Source organism: Artibeus jamaicensis, unplaced genomic scaffold (genome assembly GCF_021234435.1).
Source record: "Artibeus jamaicensis isolate MK-2021 breed Jamaican fruit bat unplaced genomic scaffold, CSHL_Jam_final contig_2566, whole genome shotgun sequence".
Taxonomy (NCBI): Eukaryota; Metazoa; Chordata; class Mammalia; order Chiroptera; family Phyllostomidae; genus Artibeus; species Artibeus jamaicensis.
This window is the reverse complement of record NW_026521552.1, coordinates 652,303-665,525: the sequence shown is the minus strand read 5'-3', so window position 1 is coordinate 665,525 and position 13,223 is coordinate 652,303. Positions and strand designations below refer to the sequence as shown.

Genomic DNA, 13,223 nt, shown 5'->3' with positions numbered 1-13,223 from the left:
TTTTCTCTCCTCATAACAAAGGCTGACTTAAAATGAAATGTAAGACGGTCTGTTAGGATACATAACCCACCATCTTCTCAGATCTCCAGCCACCTGCATAAAACCGCCATAAAGATTCAATCCTTGTCTCACTTTTTGGTTTCAGTGGGGACAGGCAAAATGAATGCCAACTTTTCTGATTTCAATAGCAGCATTTTTTAAAAGATCTTATTTATTTATTTTTAGAGAGGGTAAGGGAGAAAGAGAGGGAGAGAAACATCAGTGTGTGGTTGCCCCCCACAAGCCCCCAACTGGGGACCTGACCTGCAACCCAGGCACATGCCCTAAGTGAGACTGCCCTTTGATTCGCAGGCTAGTGCTCAATCCACTGGGCCACACCAGCCAGGGCTCAATAGCAGCCTTTTTAAAGGTGAAAAAGATACTTTGGAAGCCAAGCTTCTAGAAATTCAGGCCTCTACCCAGCGTCCATACATGGCACTCATTCACTACTTAATTGACACTGCACTTGCCTGGTCTTTCGTCAGGTGCTGCCTCCTGTCCCTAGCACTGTGTTCAGTCTCAATCCCCAGAACCTGCCCTTTTCCCTCCCAGAGCCATTTTATAGACAGACTCAGGAAGGTGACACTCCTGGGGAAAATTGCAAGGGGTGGCAAAGATCTTAGGCAAAATGTAATCATTGGAGGGTCACCAAAATAGTAATTTTGAAAAGATATGTTACCAATTTTAGTAATAATTATGTGGATTAAGGAAAAGCAGTGAACGATGAAGGCTACAATCAAGGTGAGCTAGCTGGAATGGAGCCCAAGCCGCAACCCTGTGACTGCCCTTTCCCTGCACTCCTCATCTCAGCACGGGACTGGTTCTTTTCAAACTTCGCCGTACCCCACCTCCCGGGCCCCCTCCCTCCTCCGTACTTGCCCTCCTCACTTAGGAGGTGCTGGGCCCAAACTCTAACTCCGCCCATCTGCCGACCTAAGGAGCATGCGCAGTATCTTCCTGACGCGAACGCGGCTGGGAATAGGGAAGTTCACGTGGTCCTTCCAAGATTCGGCTTTTGGGGTTGAAATTTGACTTTTCAGTTCTTCCTACGCCCGTGAAGCCTGAAAGTTACTACAGACGTTGAATCCCCGCTCCCAGCCTCCTACAGAGGTGAGTCTGGCGTCCCCGTGAGACGCTCCATGTTTGTTTCTGGGAAACTTGGGGCCTTCCGGCCCTGCGGTCTCTCCACCTGGCTCGTGCTTTTTTTTTAAAAAAAGCTGGAAGCACTTCCCTGGGCAGCACTCCCACCGCAAGCCCTTTTAAGTCTGGAGATGCAGTCAAAGCCTGAGTGCTTCTCCCTCCGCCTCACCATTCGGAGGCCAGATTTCCCTGGAGCCCAGATTTCGGCATAGCCGGGAGATCTACTGACTCAAGTCCCAATTTAATAGAGACCCGAATCCAAGAGAAGCGCACTTTCCTTGGGGGTGGGACTGAGGAGGGGAGAACAAGGTGTCCCCCAGAGAAGGTGACCTGCTCCACGCGGGGAGGGATTTGTGGAAGCGGTGAGGGTGAAGGGGCGGCGGGAAAGCGCCGGAACTACGCTGTGAGGGGATCGGGAGCCGGAAAGAGAGGCGGGCACGTGAGGGGGAGAAAAGGTCGGTGAGGGGCCATTAGAGGGGGCAACTCGGATGGGGGAGGGACGGGCCGCTACGTAGGAGTGAAAGGGTATGTGGGGAAACTAGCGGGAGGAGTAGCCAACCGACGTGGGAGCGAGGCACTTCAGACGGAGGGAGTGGTTCTCAGGAGATCAACTGGGGGAGCGAGACCGGAGAAAAAAAGAGGGTTCGAGTTGATGGATCAGAGTGAGAAACAGCGCTGAGAGTCAGCCAGCGGGGGACAGGAAAGACTGTAACTGAGGCAGCACAGGGAACACAGACATGTGCAGGGGACACAAGTGTATGGAGATGGGAGATTAAGAAATATCATGGAGAACGAGCAAGTGAAGGTGAAATAGGTTTGAACGAGTAATTGTTTGAGGGAACAGGTGTAGGTACAGGGTTACAGAAAAGGGGAGAAAGAGCAGGGAAGGGAGAGAGGAAACACAGGAAAGGACAACAGTGCAGAGAAACACGGAAGAGACCCAAACAGTTCCTTACACAAATACGAAGTAGCAGAAGATGGAGAAACCAGGTGTGAATGAATGGCTGCTTGAGGGGATGTGGAGGAAAACGTTGTGATTTGTGGGCTTGTGGCTTTATAATCTTATATAGTTTAACATTTGCCGAATTGTTTCAGTTAAACAGATTTGAATGAGGATTACAAATGTCCAGTTTGTAAGGCTCGTGAATTTTATAATTATTACTTTCAATTGCAAGCTCTATTTACTCAGACATCAAAGACTTGTCTGGCAGTCATGGGTCCCTTGTCATTTCCTGGGATGGGAAGAGACAGGTGACTTGGGAGAAGAAATGAGTAAGTCTGTCACTACATGATATTTTCCAGGAACATTAAAAGCATAGGGTCTTGTCTTTTCTTGCAGCACACTGAATTTACTTTTATCCTTTTGCATCTCACATTGAGATACACCTGTAGTATTTGTTTTTGTGCAGATAGTCATTCACTTCTGAAATAAGTATTGGTGATATCTGTTAACTAGCACATGACATTCTTTTCTAAGTGTGAAGTAGCCTCAACATTTTAAAATTTTGACCATAGAACTCGTTTAAAAAATTCCAGGTTAGTTTTTCTTTTAAATTTATCGTGCCCACTTTAAAATCTGAGCCCTGCTTACTTTGTACTGTTTATAATATGTTGGAACATACATTAGTACTTAGTCAGTAATATCAGGCTATTTCAATGTGTTCTTGGTAAGGATGTCTATAATCTTAATAGTCAGAACCTATTTTTATAAATTCATCTAATATTCAGCAGCTTTTTTCATGAATTTGTGTGATTTGTTGAATTAGTAACTGAGCCACAAAGGAGTTGTTCCTCTCAGAACTTTTCCTTTCTCTGAATATATTAAAAGATGGACTGAATTGACCTGAAATGTAGTTTCAGAAAGCCCACCTATATATATATTTTTAAGATTTTATTTATTTTTAGAGGGAGGGGTAGAGAGGGAGAAAGAGGGGGAGAGAAACAATAAGTGGTTGCCTTTTGTTGCCCCCTACCGGGTACCTGGCCTGCAACCCAGGCATGTGCCCTGAGTGGGAATCCAACCTGTGACCCTTTGGTTCCCATGCTCCCACTCAATCCACTGTGCCACACCAGCCAGGGCAAAAGCATATCTCTTGATTATGTAATTTGATAGACATGTTTTCATGGCTAGTATTTTTTTAAAGGTTTCAGCATCAAAACTTGCATTTATCATTTAATGTTTTTAATGCAATTACTTGTTTTTTCCTGGATAATAAGAAAAATTTTTTGCTCTGGGAGCCTGTCATTTTAGAAGTTTCTCCCCAAAGTCCTCACAGTACCCAGAGGTCTGAGGGGTGATGGGTCTGATAAGTCTGGCCTAGTGCTATAGAAAATAGCTCTGGGGGAGCAACATGCGCACCAGGAGGGAACTAGATCAAGATGCCATTTCATCATGGGCTGCATTGGAGACCTACAGGATTATAACAGAGTGGAGCCCTCATTACCTTAAGGTCTACATCCTTATTAAAGCTATACTGTTTCCCTTCAGAGTCTTGTTAAATCACCTGAGAAGTTCTGACAAATGACATGAGGTGTGTCATCCTCCACAGAGTTGGACAACTTCTTGGGTGGAGCATCGTTTAATCAAGTGCTCCAGGAAATAATATGGTGTGTTCAGGGATCAGCAGGAAAGCTTTTTTTTTTTTTAAATTAACAAATTCTTATCCAAGTATATGCTTATTGATGAGAGAGGGAAGGAGGAACACTGATGTGAAAGAGAAACATCAATAGGCCTGGACCCTGCAGGTATCAAAGCTGCAGTCTAGATAAGTACTCTGATCTGGAATCAAACTCACAACCTTTTCTGTGTACAGGAAGATGCTGTAACCAACTGAGTCACCAGGACACGGCATGCATTTTATTTTTTATAAAAATTTTTTTACTAAAAAAAATTATTTAAAAAAATTTTTATACTTAGACATACATAAAAGAAGTGGGGTCAGGGAACAATAGACAAAGTCTGAAGAAGGGCCCTTGTAGCTTAGGAGAAAGAAAGGTAAAGATTATCTGCAGGATGGGAGGGAAAGGGAAGAAAAGGCATGCCTAGATGCATATGTGACAATGAGAAGTAGGCTTTGGTCAGAGGAAGTAACAGGATGGGGTTTGGGGTTTAGGAGAGCAATGTACGTTCTCGTAGGAGTTTTTGGACATCTGTGGGTGGAGACAGCACCTGAAAAGAAGAAAAAACTTAGTGTAGTCTCCATGTATGAGCTCTTTGTTATTGACTCTCCTGTGACAAAGGACAGGAGAGAGTGGCCTTTTCATCGTTTCCAGGTTCTCCTGCCTGTGAGTGTGGTGGAAGCAGATTAAAATGTCTGTGCTGAGGCCTTTGAAGGCACAGTGTCAAAATGCAGGTGTGACTCCTCAGCATGTCATTCCAGGAGAAAACAACCCACAGCAGGAGCAGGGTGTCATGGCTGCTTCTCAGGTAAACAATGTGTCCTGGACCAGAGACTGTGTTTGTTTTTCCTCCTAAAATCAGTTTAAGAATGGGTAGTCTTTATTTTTTCCATTCTAATGTTCTTGCCTAGTGAAGTTGTTTTTATCTACTTAGTTTTTCTTTTTCTTATGACTGTCAAAGCCAGCAATTTATATATTTCTGTCCATTGTACCAGAGCCTTTTCTGCATTCTCTTTATCCAGTTTCCTCAAACACATGAGGAATTCCCCTCCTGAATTAATGACCTTCAACTACTGAACACATCCCCTCTGTGACAGATCAACCTGGAAGGCACTCATGTCCAACACCCCTATTGGGATGAGTTCAGAGGGTGGGATATCAAAAAAGAAGGTAAATGTAGGCTTTAGGTTCATGTGGCTGCAGCATCAGCTCTGTAAACCACGAGTAAGAAAATACACATTTTACTGGTCAGCAGAGGGGAGTTCTGACAAAGGAGAAAGCACATAGAACATAACTGCTTACTACTTTGGTACAAAATTCTTATAGTTTAAATGCAATACAGTATTTGTGTAGAAAAAAGTGGAAGGTACATGTGCATTGACATTTGCAAAATTTAATATTCATTTATGATCATTTTCACATAATGATTTGTGTATTTTTATTTTTGCCAATAATGTCACAGCAGTGGTGACATGTCTTCCCATGTGCCTCAGTCACCTGGTATCCATTCTTCCAGTCCACCTGATGATCAACTCAATGAGGTGCTCTTCACTATTTAGTTACGAGCTTCCCATCATTAATGAGGGTCCAGCAGGGAATTATTGAGAGATGTGCCCAAAGGATCACATTTCATCTGGAAACTTCCCTCTTCTTTGTTTCTCTTTCCTTTGGAAAAAGAAGGCCATCAATTCATTTCATAGAGATTATTGGCTTTACAGGTAGAGGATTTAATTAATCAGATCTTCTTCTGTAAATTTTCCTTATATTCCACACATGCTACAGGCTAACTCTACTTTTCATATTTTCAAGACTTTACAAGAATGTATGTTCAATCAGTTAAATTTCTAAGTATAGCTTTCTACTAATGATACCCAGAAATATGAAAATAAAAAACTAACACCAGCTTTAACTTCTTTTATCATCATGTGTGTTCCTATACTTACTGTATTTATAAAACACAAAGGGTATCATCCATAAGTAGCAGATTTATGAGATTTACACAATGGCAAAATAATCTTCATTGACATGAAAATTCTGTTTTCTATCACATTTCATTTATACTTAGTTTCCATATGTATGTTGTCTGTCTGCATAAAATGTTAACATTTGAGATACTTAGTCTTTGTATTCTTAAGATGCTTTCATTCTTCTGTTAAAGAACTGCTGTGGACATTCATGACATGTTCACTGTATCTGCCAGTTTTTTTGAAAAGTTGTAGATCAAGTTTGAGTAAAAGTCAAAGTCTGCCCATTATGTTTCAGAAACTATTCTCATAACAGAGGGAAAATAATAATCTTTAAGATTATGTGTACAGAATTTTCAAAAACTGTGGTTCTATGTGTCTTATTTATTTAGAACTGTAACTCTTATACAAGTTCTTCAGCTCAATGTCATGTGTGAATTCTTTTATGTTTTCTTTTGTGTGTGCTATTCAAAAGTATGGCACCAAAGACATTGCTGTCACTAATAAAAAGTGAACTTATTAAAGATGTGAAAATACAGGCCCCATCTCAGAACTTCTGAATCAGAATCTGCATTTTTACAAATCTACAGGTCTTTGTTGTCTGAATTAAATATGACACTTTCAATTCACCATGTCTTTTCCAGCTGGAAAAGATCCACAATTGATGGTGAAGGAAAAAAACACAACACTCAACAACCTATATACCTGTGTCTATTCCTTCATTTTAATGTTTATTTTCATGAAAAGAAAAGGGTCTGCAGTGGATTTGTGAACCTGTCTCATCCTCATTCCTCAGTGTTATAAAATACATTAGAGAATATTTTGGGTCAGTATGATTTTATGAGATAATTCAGGGTACTCTCCTAGATCAAAACCACTTTTCCTAAAGCTGTTTTTATGTTGAATGACAGTATGAAGTTGGTCTGTGGCTCCAGTGTAAAAGTGTCCTTTTCATCAGGGATCATTGACCTTCAGAGATGTGGCAGTAGATTTCTCTCAGGAGGAGTTAGAGTTCCTGGACCCAGCTCAGTGGAAATTGTACACGGATGTGATGTTGGAGAACTACAAGAACCTGGTCTCCCTAGGTGAGGATGACTTCTAGATTTCCTGTTCAACCTGCAGAGTTTTGTTTTCTTTATTTTTCTTTCTCATTTGGTTTGTTTACTTTTTGGTGTTACAAGGAATAAACAAAAATATCAGAATTTTTTCCAGCCTGGCTGGTGTGGCTCAGTGGATAGAGTGCCAGCCTGTGAAACTGACTCGCCAGTTCGATTCCCAGTCAAGGCACATGCCTGAATTGCAGGCCAGGTCCCCAAATGGGGATGCTTATGAGGCAACCAATAGATGTTTCTCTGCCTCCCTTTCCCTCTCTCTAAAAATAAATAATCTTTAAAAATGTTTTTCCCTACCTTTTCATTTAATAGATTTAGAGTTATCAGCTTTATGTTTGTCTTTTTTCCATTGTGATTTAATATTTGCATACTATTTAGGTAAAGGGTCCAATTCACTCTTTTACATGTGGACATGTAACTTTCTCAACACTATTTGTTTATGAGAATGTCCTTTTCTTATTTTGTGGTATAAGCATTCTGGTTGGAGATTTTCTTTAGATATAGCCAGAAATATTGTATACTTTATTTTTGTTGATTACAGAAAGAGAGAAGGAAGATGGGGAGACAAGCATTGACTTGTTGTTCCACTTATTTTTGTACTCATTGATTGCTTTTTGTATGTGCTCTAACTGAAGACTAGACAAACCATTATGTCTATCAGGACTGTCCAGTCAACTGAGCTGCTCAGTCAGAATGAGAATACTTTTCTTAATTTTTAGAATAATCACACTTGTTGAAGGTCATTTGGCCTTATCCAGAAGTTGTACGTAGGCTCTTTAGTCCACTGTGCTTCATTATTTACATCTGTCTTAATATTTGTAATATACTTTTTTGATAACAGCAGCTTTGACATGTTTTAAAATCAGAAGGCACGATGCCCTTAACTGTACACTTTATTCCTATAATTATGTTTGTTGCATGGTACCCTGTGTATATTAATTTTTGTAAATATTTTATTTAGTTTTAGAGAGAGGGGAAAGAGAGATGGAAAAACACTGATATGAGAAAGAAACATCAATGATTGTGTCTTACTTGTGCCCCAGCCTAGGCCAAACTGTAGACCCAGGCATGTTCCCTGACTGGGAATTGAACTGGCAACCTTCACATTTGCAGACTAGCACTCAGTCCACTGAGCCACATCAGCCAGGGCTGATAGCTAACTCTTGGAATGTTTAGATCATGTTGAGTATGACTGAGGCCTTATACTACTAGCATTTCAGTTTAGGATCATGGGATAATTTTCTTAAACTTATTAGTTAATTAATCCTGTCATGAAAAATCTACATAATCACCACCAATAAAGTGCCAGAAGATCCTTGACTGCTTCTTTTTGCCAGGACCAACATTGGCCTTGGCAGTTGCCTTGATATTGTTTATCGTGCTTTTACATTCCTATCTCTGTATTCCTGAGGTCTTTTTATATGGCCCATGTCATATAAATCTTGTGTTGGGGGGGTATGATTTATGAAATCATAAATCGTAACAAAGCCAGTTGTCTTCCACCACCAAAATGGGTTCTGAATCCAAACACAAAGATGACATCTAGTGTGGCCATACACAGTTTGGCTAGTTTTTCTTGATTTTCTTCATTGCATGTTGTTGACTTACCAGAGTAAAGGATGTTAATGACCACTTGTTTCTTGTGAAGTAGTCTATTGGTCATGAACATCCTGCTCCAGATATTTACTGTGTTACTCATGACGGTGGTTGATATTGAAGATACCTGCAAACTTTTCATTTATTGATTTCTTAAAAATTATGACCAGCAATGTTTTACACTTTCATCATATAAGTCATGCAGGTTTTTCAAGAAGATAAGTCTTAAATATCATCCTGATTTACCATTGATAATGTAATTACATTCTTGTTTTTTGTGTGTATGTTAATTTCTGTTAATGTAAACAACTAATTTTATGGGCTGCTGTTATATTTTGCAGTTTCAAAATGTTTCATTTCTGTCATTTTTTTAACATGGATTCAGTATGATTTTGCAGTACACAATTTTCTCATCAGTTAACTAAGATCATTTTATTATTATTTTTCTTTTTATTGTTACCATGGTGGGGGTACGGAAAACATCTTAAGGCTAGAATAATAAATTTTAAACTGATGGCATCGGTTGCATACAAAAATTGTCTACTACTTGCCATTTATACACCTCTACCTCCTTATGTCTTTGGTATCACAATATATCTTTTATGTTGTGTATATTATAAAATGGATATAAGATTTTATGACTTGTATTATTGAAAGTTATCTAGGAAATATTGAAGTGACTTGTAATTGGTCATTAGACCATTACTGACTTTTATATTAGTGTATGCATTTATATGCGCAAAAGTTTTATATGTTTATAAGATGCAGTGTTTACGATTTTACTTATTACATCTAGAAAATTTTTCAAAACTGATGTTTCATGGGGCTGGTCTAAAGGTGAGACAATCTTAAGCATTTGGGGGCAGTATTATTACCAAATGTAAGCAACTGTTTCTTACCCTTTTTTAAAATTTTACTTATTTTTAGAGAGAGGGGAAGGGAGGGAGAAAGAGAGAGAGAAACATCTATGTGTGGTTGCCTCTCACGTGTCCTGTACTGGGGACCTGGCCTGCAACCCAGGCATGTGCCCCAGCTGGGAATTGAGCCACCAACCCTTCGGTTCGAAGGTAGGCACTGAAACTGCTGACCGACACCAGTCAGGGCTATTTCTTCCTTTTTTGATGTGACTTTTTCTCATTGTACCTTTCTTGGTTTTGCTTTGAACATTACACTTTTTCTGAAGTACTCAATAATGTAATTTATTCAATAGTTTCTCATTTCAGTGTACATTTACCTGAGTGTGATACCTGTGATCCGTTATTTTCTGTATTGCAGCTATGTCATATGAACACAATCAGGACTTGTTGCAAAAGCCAGGAATAGAAGATTTAATCTCTAAGGTAATACTGGTAAGATATGAATTTTGTGCCTTTGATAACGTATTGAAAACCTGATAAAGTGTGAGACAAGATAAAAGGATGTCAAAATGCACAGAACTTACTTGGGATAATTATTCATAATAAAGTCCTTTTTACCTAAAGAGGTGAAAAATAGCACACATTTGGGAAAACTCCCACTTTAAGTCAGTTACATTTGTAGATTGATGTATTTCCCAATTTTCTAAGTGTGTATATTATATATATACTAAGGAAACAATTTTCTAAGTGCATATAGTCTTCTAAAAGCAGCCTAGAAAATCTAGTAACTCATAATTTGTTGTGTGAATGATCATTCAATTGTCTGAAATGGAGAGTGGGATTAAACTTTCAGTTAATAATTTATAAAACTTAGTGGATTCTAATGCACATGTAAAATTTCAATGTGATCAGTTTAGTCATCCCTTTATTAAGGAACTACCATACTTCATTAAGAAATAATGGTTTTCTTCCAATATAAAATTTTCATGAACTTGCGAGTGATTTTTAATACAACCAGTATAGTTTAATAGGAATCACAGAATGATTATTTTGGAATAAGTTAAATGATTAATGAAATTATAGGTGTCACTAAAGGCCTCTATCTTCATTGATTACCAGAGTACATATGATGAAGACAGAAGTTATCAGTGCAATGAAGATGGAAAATTTTTTAACCACAGGTCAAATCCTACCAAATATCAGAATACTCATCTTCCCAAGAACCATTATGAAGGTGAAAACGTCTGTGACCAAATGCCAAATCACATTACACATCAGGTTATTCCTATTGTGGAGACAACAAACAAACAAAGGAAATATGTCAAAATTTTGAAGCAATCTTCAAATAGTACTGAACAAAATATTCCTATTGGGAAGGAAGTTTACAAATGTTTGCCATGTGAGAAAGTGTTCCGTAAACTATTTAATCTAAACAATGTTAAGAACATCTGTAGTGGAGAAAAAGATAAATGGGAAGAATTTGGTAAAACATATAATTGGCCTTTGGGTCTTCCTCTAAATCAGAAAATATATACTGGAGAGAGGCCCTATAAATGTATAGAATGTGGTAAAGCCTTTAACTACTCTTCCAACCTTAGTCAACATAAGAGAATTCATTCTGGAGAGAAGCCTTACAAATGTAGAGAATGTGGTAAAGCATTTGGTCGCTCCTCAACCCTTGTTGAACATCAGTACATTCACACCGGAGAGAAGCCTTATAAATGTACAGAATGTGGTAAAGCCTTTTGCAACTCTTCAAACTTTAGTCAGCATAGGAAAATTCATACTGGAGAGAAGCCTTATAAATGCACAGAATGTGGTAAAGCCTTTATCCAATCCTCAAACCTTAATATGCATCAGAAAATTCATACTGGAGAGAAGCCTTATAAATGTAGAGAATGTGGCAAAGCATTTAGCCAAGCTTCATACATTAATCAGCATCAGAGAATTCATACTGGAGAGCAACCTTATATATGCAAAGAATGTGGTAAAGCCTTTAGCCAGTCTTCAAAGCTTACTCAACATCAGAGAGTTCATACTGGTGAAAAGCCTTATATATGTAAACAATGTGGGAGAGCCTATAGGTTTTCCTCCTCTTTTACTAAACATAAGAAAATTCATACTGGAGAGAAGCCTTATAAGTGTAGAAAACGTGGTAAAGCCTTTATCCAATCCTAAAATCTTACTCTGCATCAGGAAAGTCATACTGGAGAGAAGTCTTATAAATGTAGAGACTGTGGCAAAGAATTCAGCCACCCTTCATACATTAATATCAGAGAATTCATACTGAAGAGCAACCTTACACATGCAACAAATGTGGTAATGCCTTTAGCTGGTTCTCAAAGCTTACTAAATGTTGGAGCATTCATACTGGTGAAAAGCCTTACATATGTAGATAATGTGAGAAAGCCTTTAGGTTTTCCTCCTCCCTTACTACACACAACAAAATTCATACTGTGGAGAAGCCTTATAAATGTAATGAATGTGCAAAAGTCTTTTGCCAGTCATTAAAGCTTAGTACTCATTAGAAAATTCATAGTAGAGAGGAATCTTATAAATCCACAGAATGTGGCAAAGCCTTTATGTAGTCCCCCACCCTTATGCAACATCATAGAATTCATGCTGGTGAAAAAGCATTATATGTGTAACAAATGTGATAAAGCCTTTATACACTCCTCAACCCTTATTAAACCTCAGAGAATTCATACCAGAGAGGAGTCGTGTTAATGTAGGGAATATACCAAGTATTGAAGTGGTCCTCAACCCTTACTGATCATCAGAGTAATCATACTTGAGATAAGTCTTATAAACATGGAGGTGGCAAAATCTTTAAACCTCAAAATTTACTCCACATCCTGTCTTGCATATTGTAGAGAAACAATATAAATGTAGCATATGTGCCAAATCTTTTAATCATGAGTGATGTCTTATCCAACATTAAATTATCCTCCTGAGGAAAACCCTTCCTATACTTCTAGCAGAGTTAGGCACCCCCACAATGTGTCCTGGACACTTGACCTCATGTTACAGCACTGGCCATGTGCCTCGTATGCAGCAGGCACTGAGTAAGTTTCTTGGGGGGGGGTGGGGGTGTAACAACTAAATGCTGTGGGTGTTAAAACAAGGGGCTTGATTTTCCCCTGTATTTATATGCCTTAAATTTCCAACTTAAACCAGTCTTCTCTTCTGGGCTCCCTGAGCCCCAAATCCATACATCCCTCTGGCCTTTCTGGTCCTGGGCTCATCCTGAACAAGGCAGGAAGGGCCTTACATCCCACAGAGGGGTAGCTAGAATCAAGGCCCAGGGGCTCAGGCCCTCAGGCCCTCAGGCCCTCAAGTGTTAGCTATGCTCAGAGTCTTGCTCTCCATGTATGAACAGATTTGACAAACCTAATCTTTTTAAACTTATACTAGACACGATATGGGGCACATCACCTCAATTTGCTGTACTTATTTTTTAATCCATTGGTTAATTCTTGTATGTTCCCTAAAAATAAAACTAGCAACCTTTGTGTTTTGAGGCAATGCTCTAACAAACTGATCTTCCCATAAGTCTTTTATTTTTAAACTAAGTCTTTTATTTTAGCATTCTAAGCAGAGAGACTCTCTTCTTCAGAAAGTTGAGTTTTGGGAACCATATATTCATCCTGTTTATGCTTTTTGTTAATCCTGGTCTACAGTGCAACAAATTGAGCATCCAGGTGGGACCAGACATGAAATGTTCTTCACAGGTACTCTAGTATCCAACCCCACCCCAAATTGGCATCTCAGATATCAACACATTCTTACGTTCATCTGTCACAAAAGGAGAATTGTTCACGCCACATGGAAAGTCAGGATGAAGAGGACAGACAGAAGCTCTGGGGCACAGGAAAGATGTATACTAAAGAGCTACC

At 39.1% G+C, this 13,223-nt stretch overlaps 2 protein-coding genes across 2 annotated transcripts in view; one reads left to right on the top strand and one right to left on the bottom strand.

Annotated features, from left to right (window-relative positions):
• Positions 1–13,223, bottom strand: part of LOC119041651 (zinc finger protein 11-like) — a 75,337-nt gene that overhangs the window by 26,866 nt on the left and 35,248 nt on the right.
• On the top strand, positions 975–12,868 carry LOC119041654 (zinc finger protein 501-like). Its single transcript, XM_037135026.2, has 5 exons — positions 975–1,149; positions 4,453–4,606; positions 6,721–6,847; positions 9,746–9,819; positions 10,447–12,868. Exons 2-5 carry the CDS (start codon positions 4,490–4,492, stop codon positions 11,503–11,505), a joined length of 1,377 nt encoding a protein of 458 aa, XP_036990921.2. The 5' UTR covers positions 975–1,149; positions 4,453–4,489; the 3' UTR covers positions 11,506–12,868.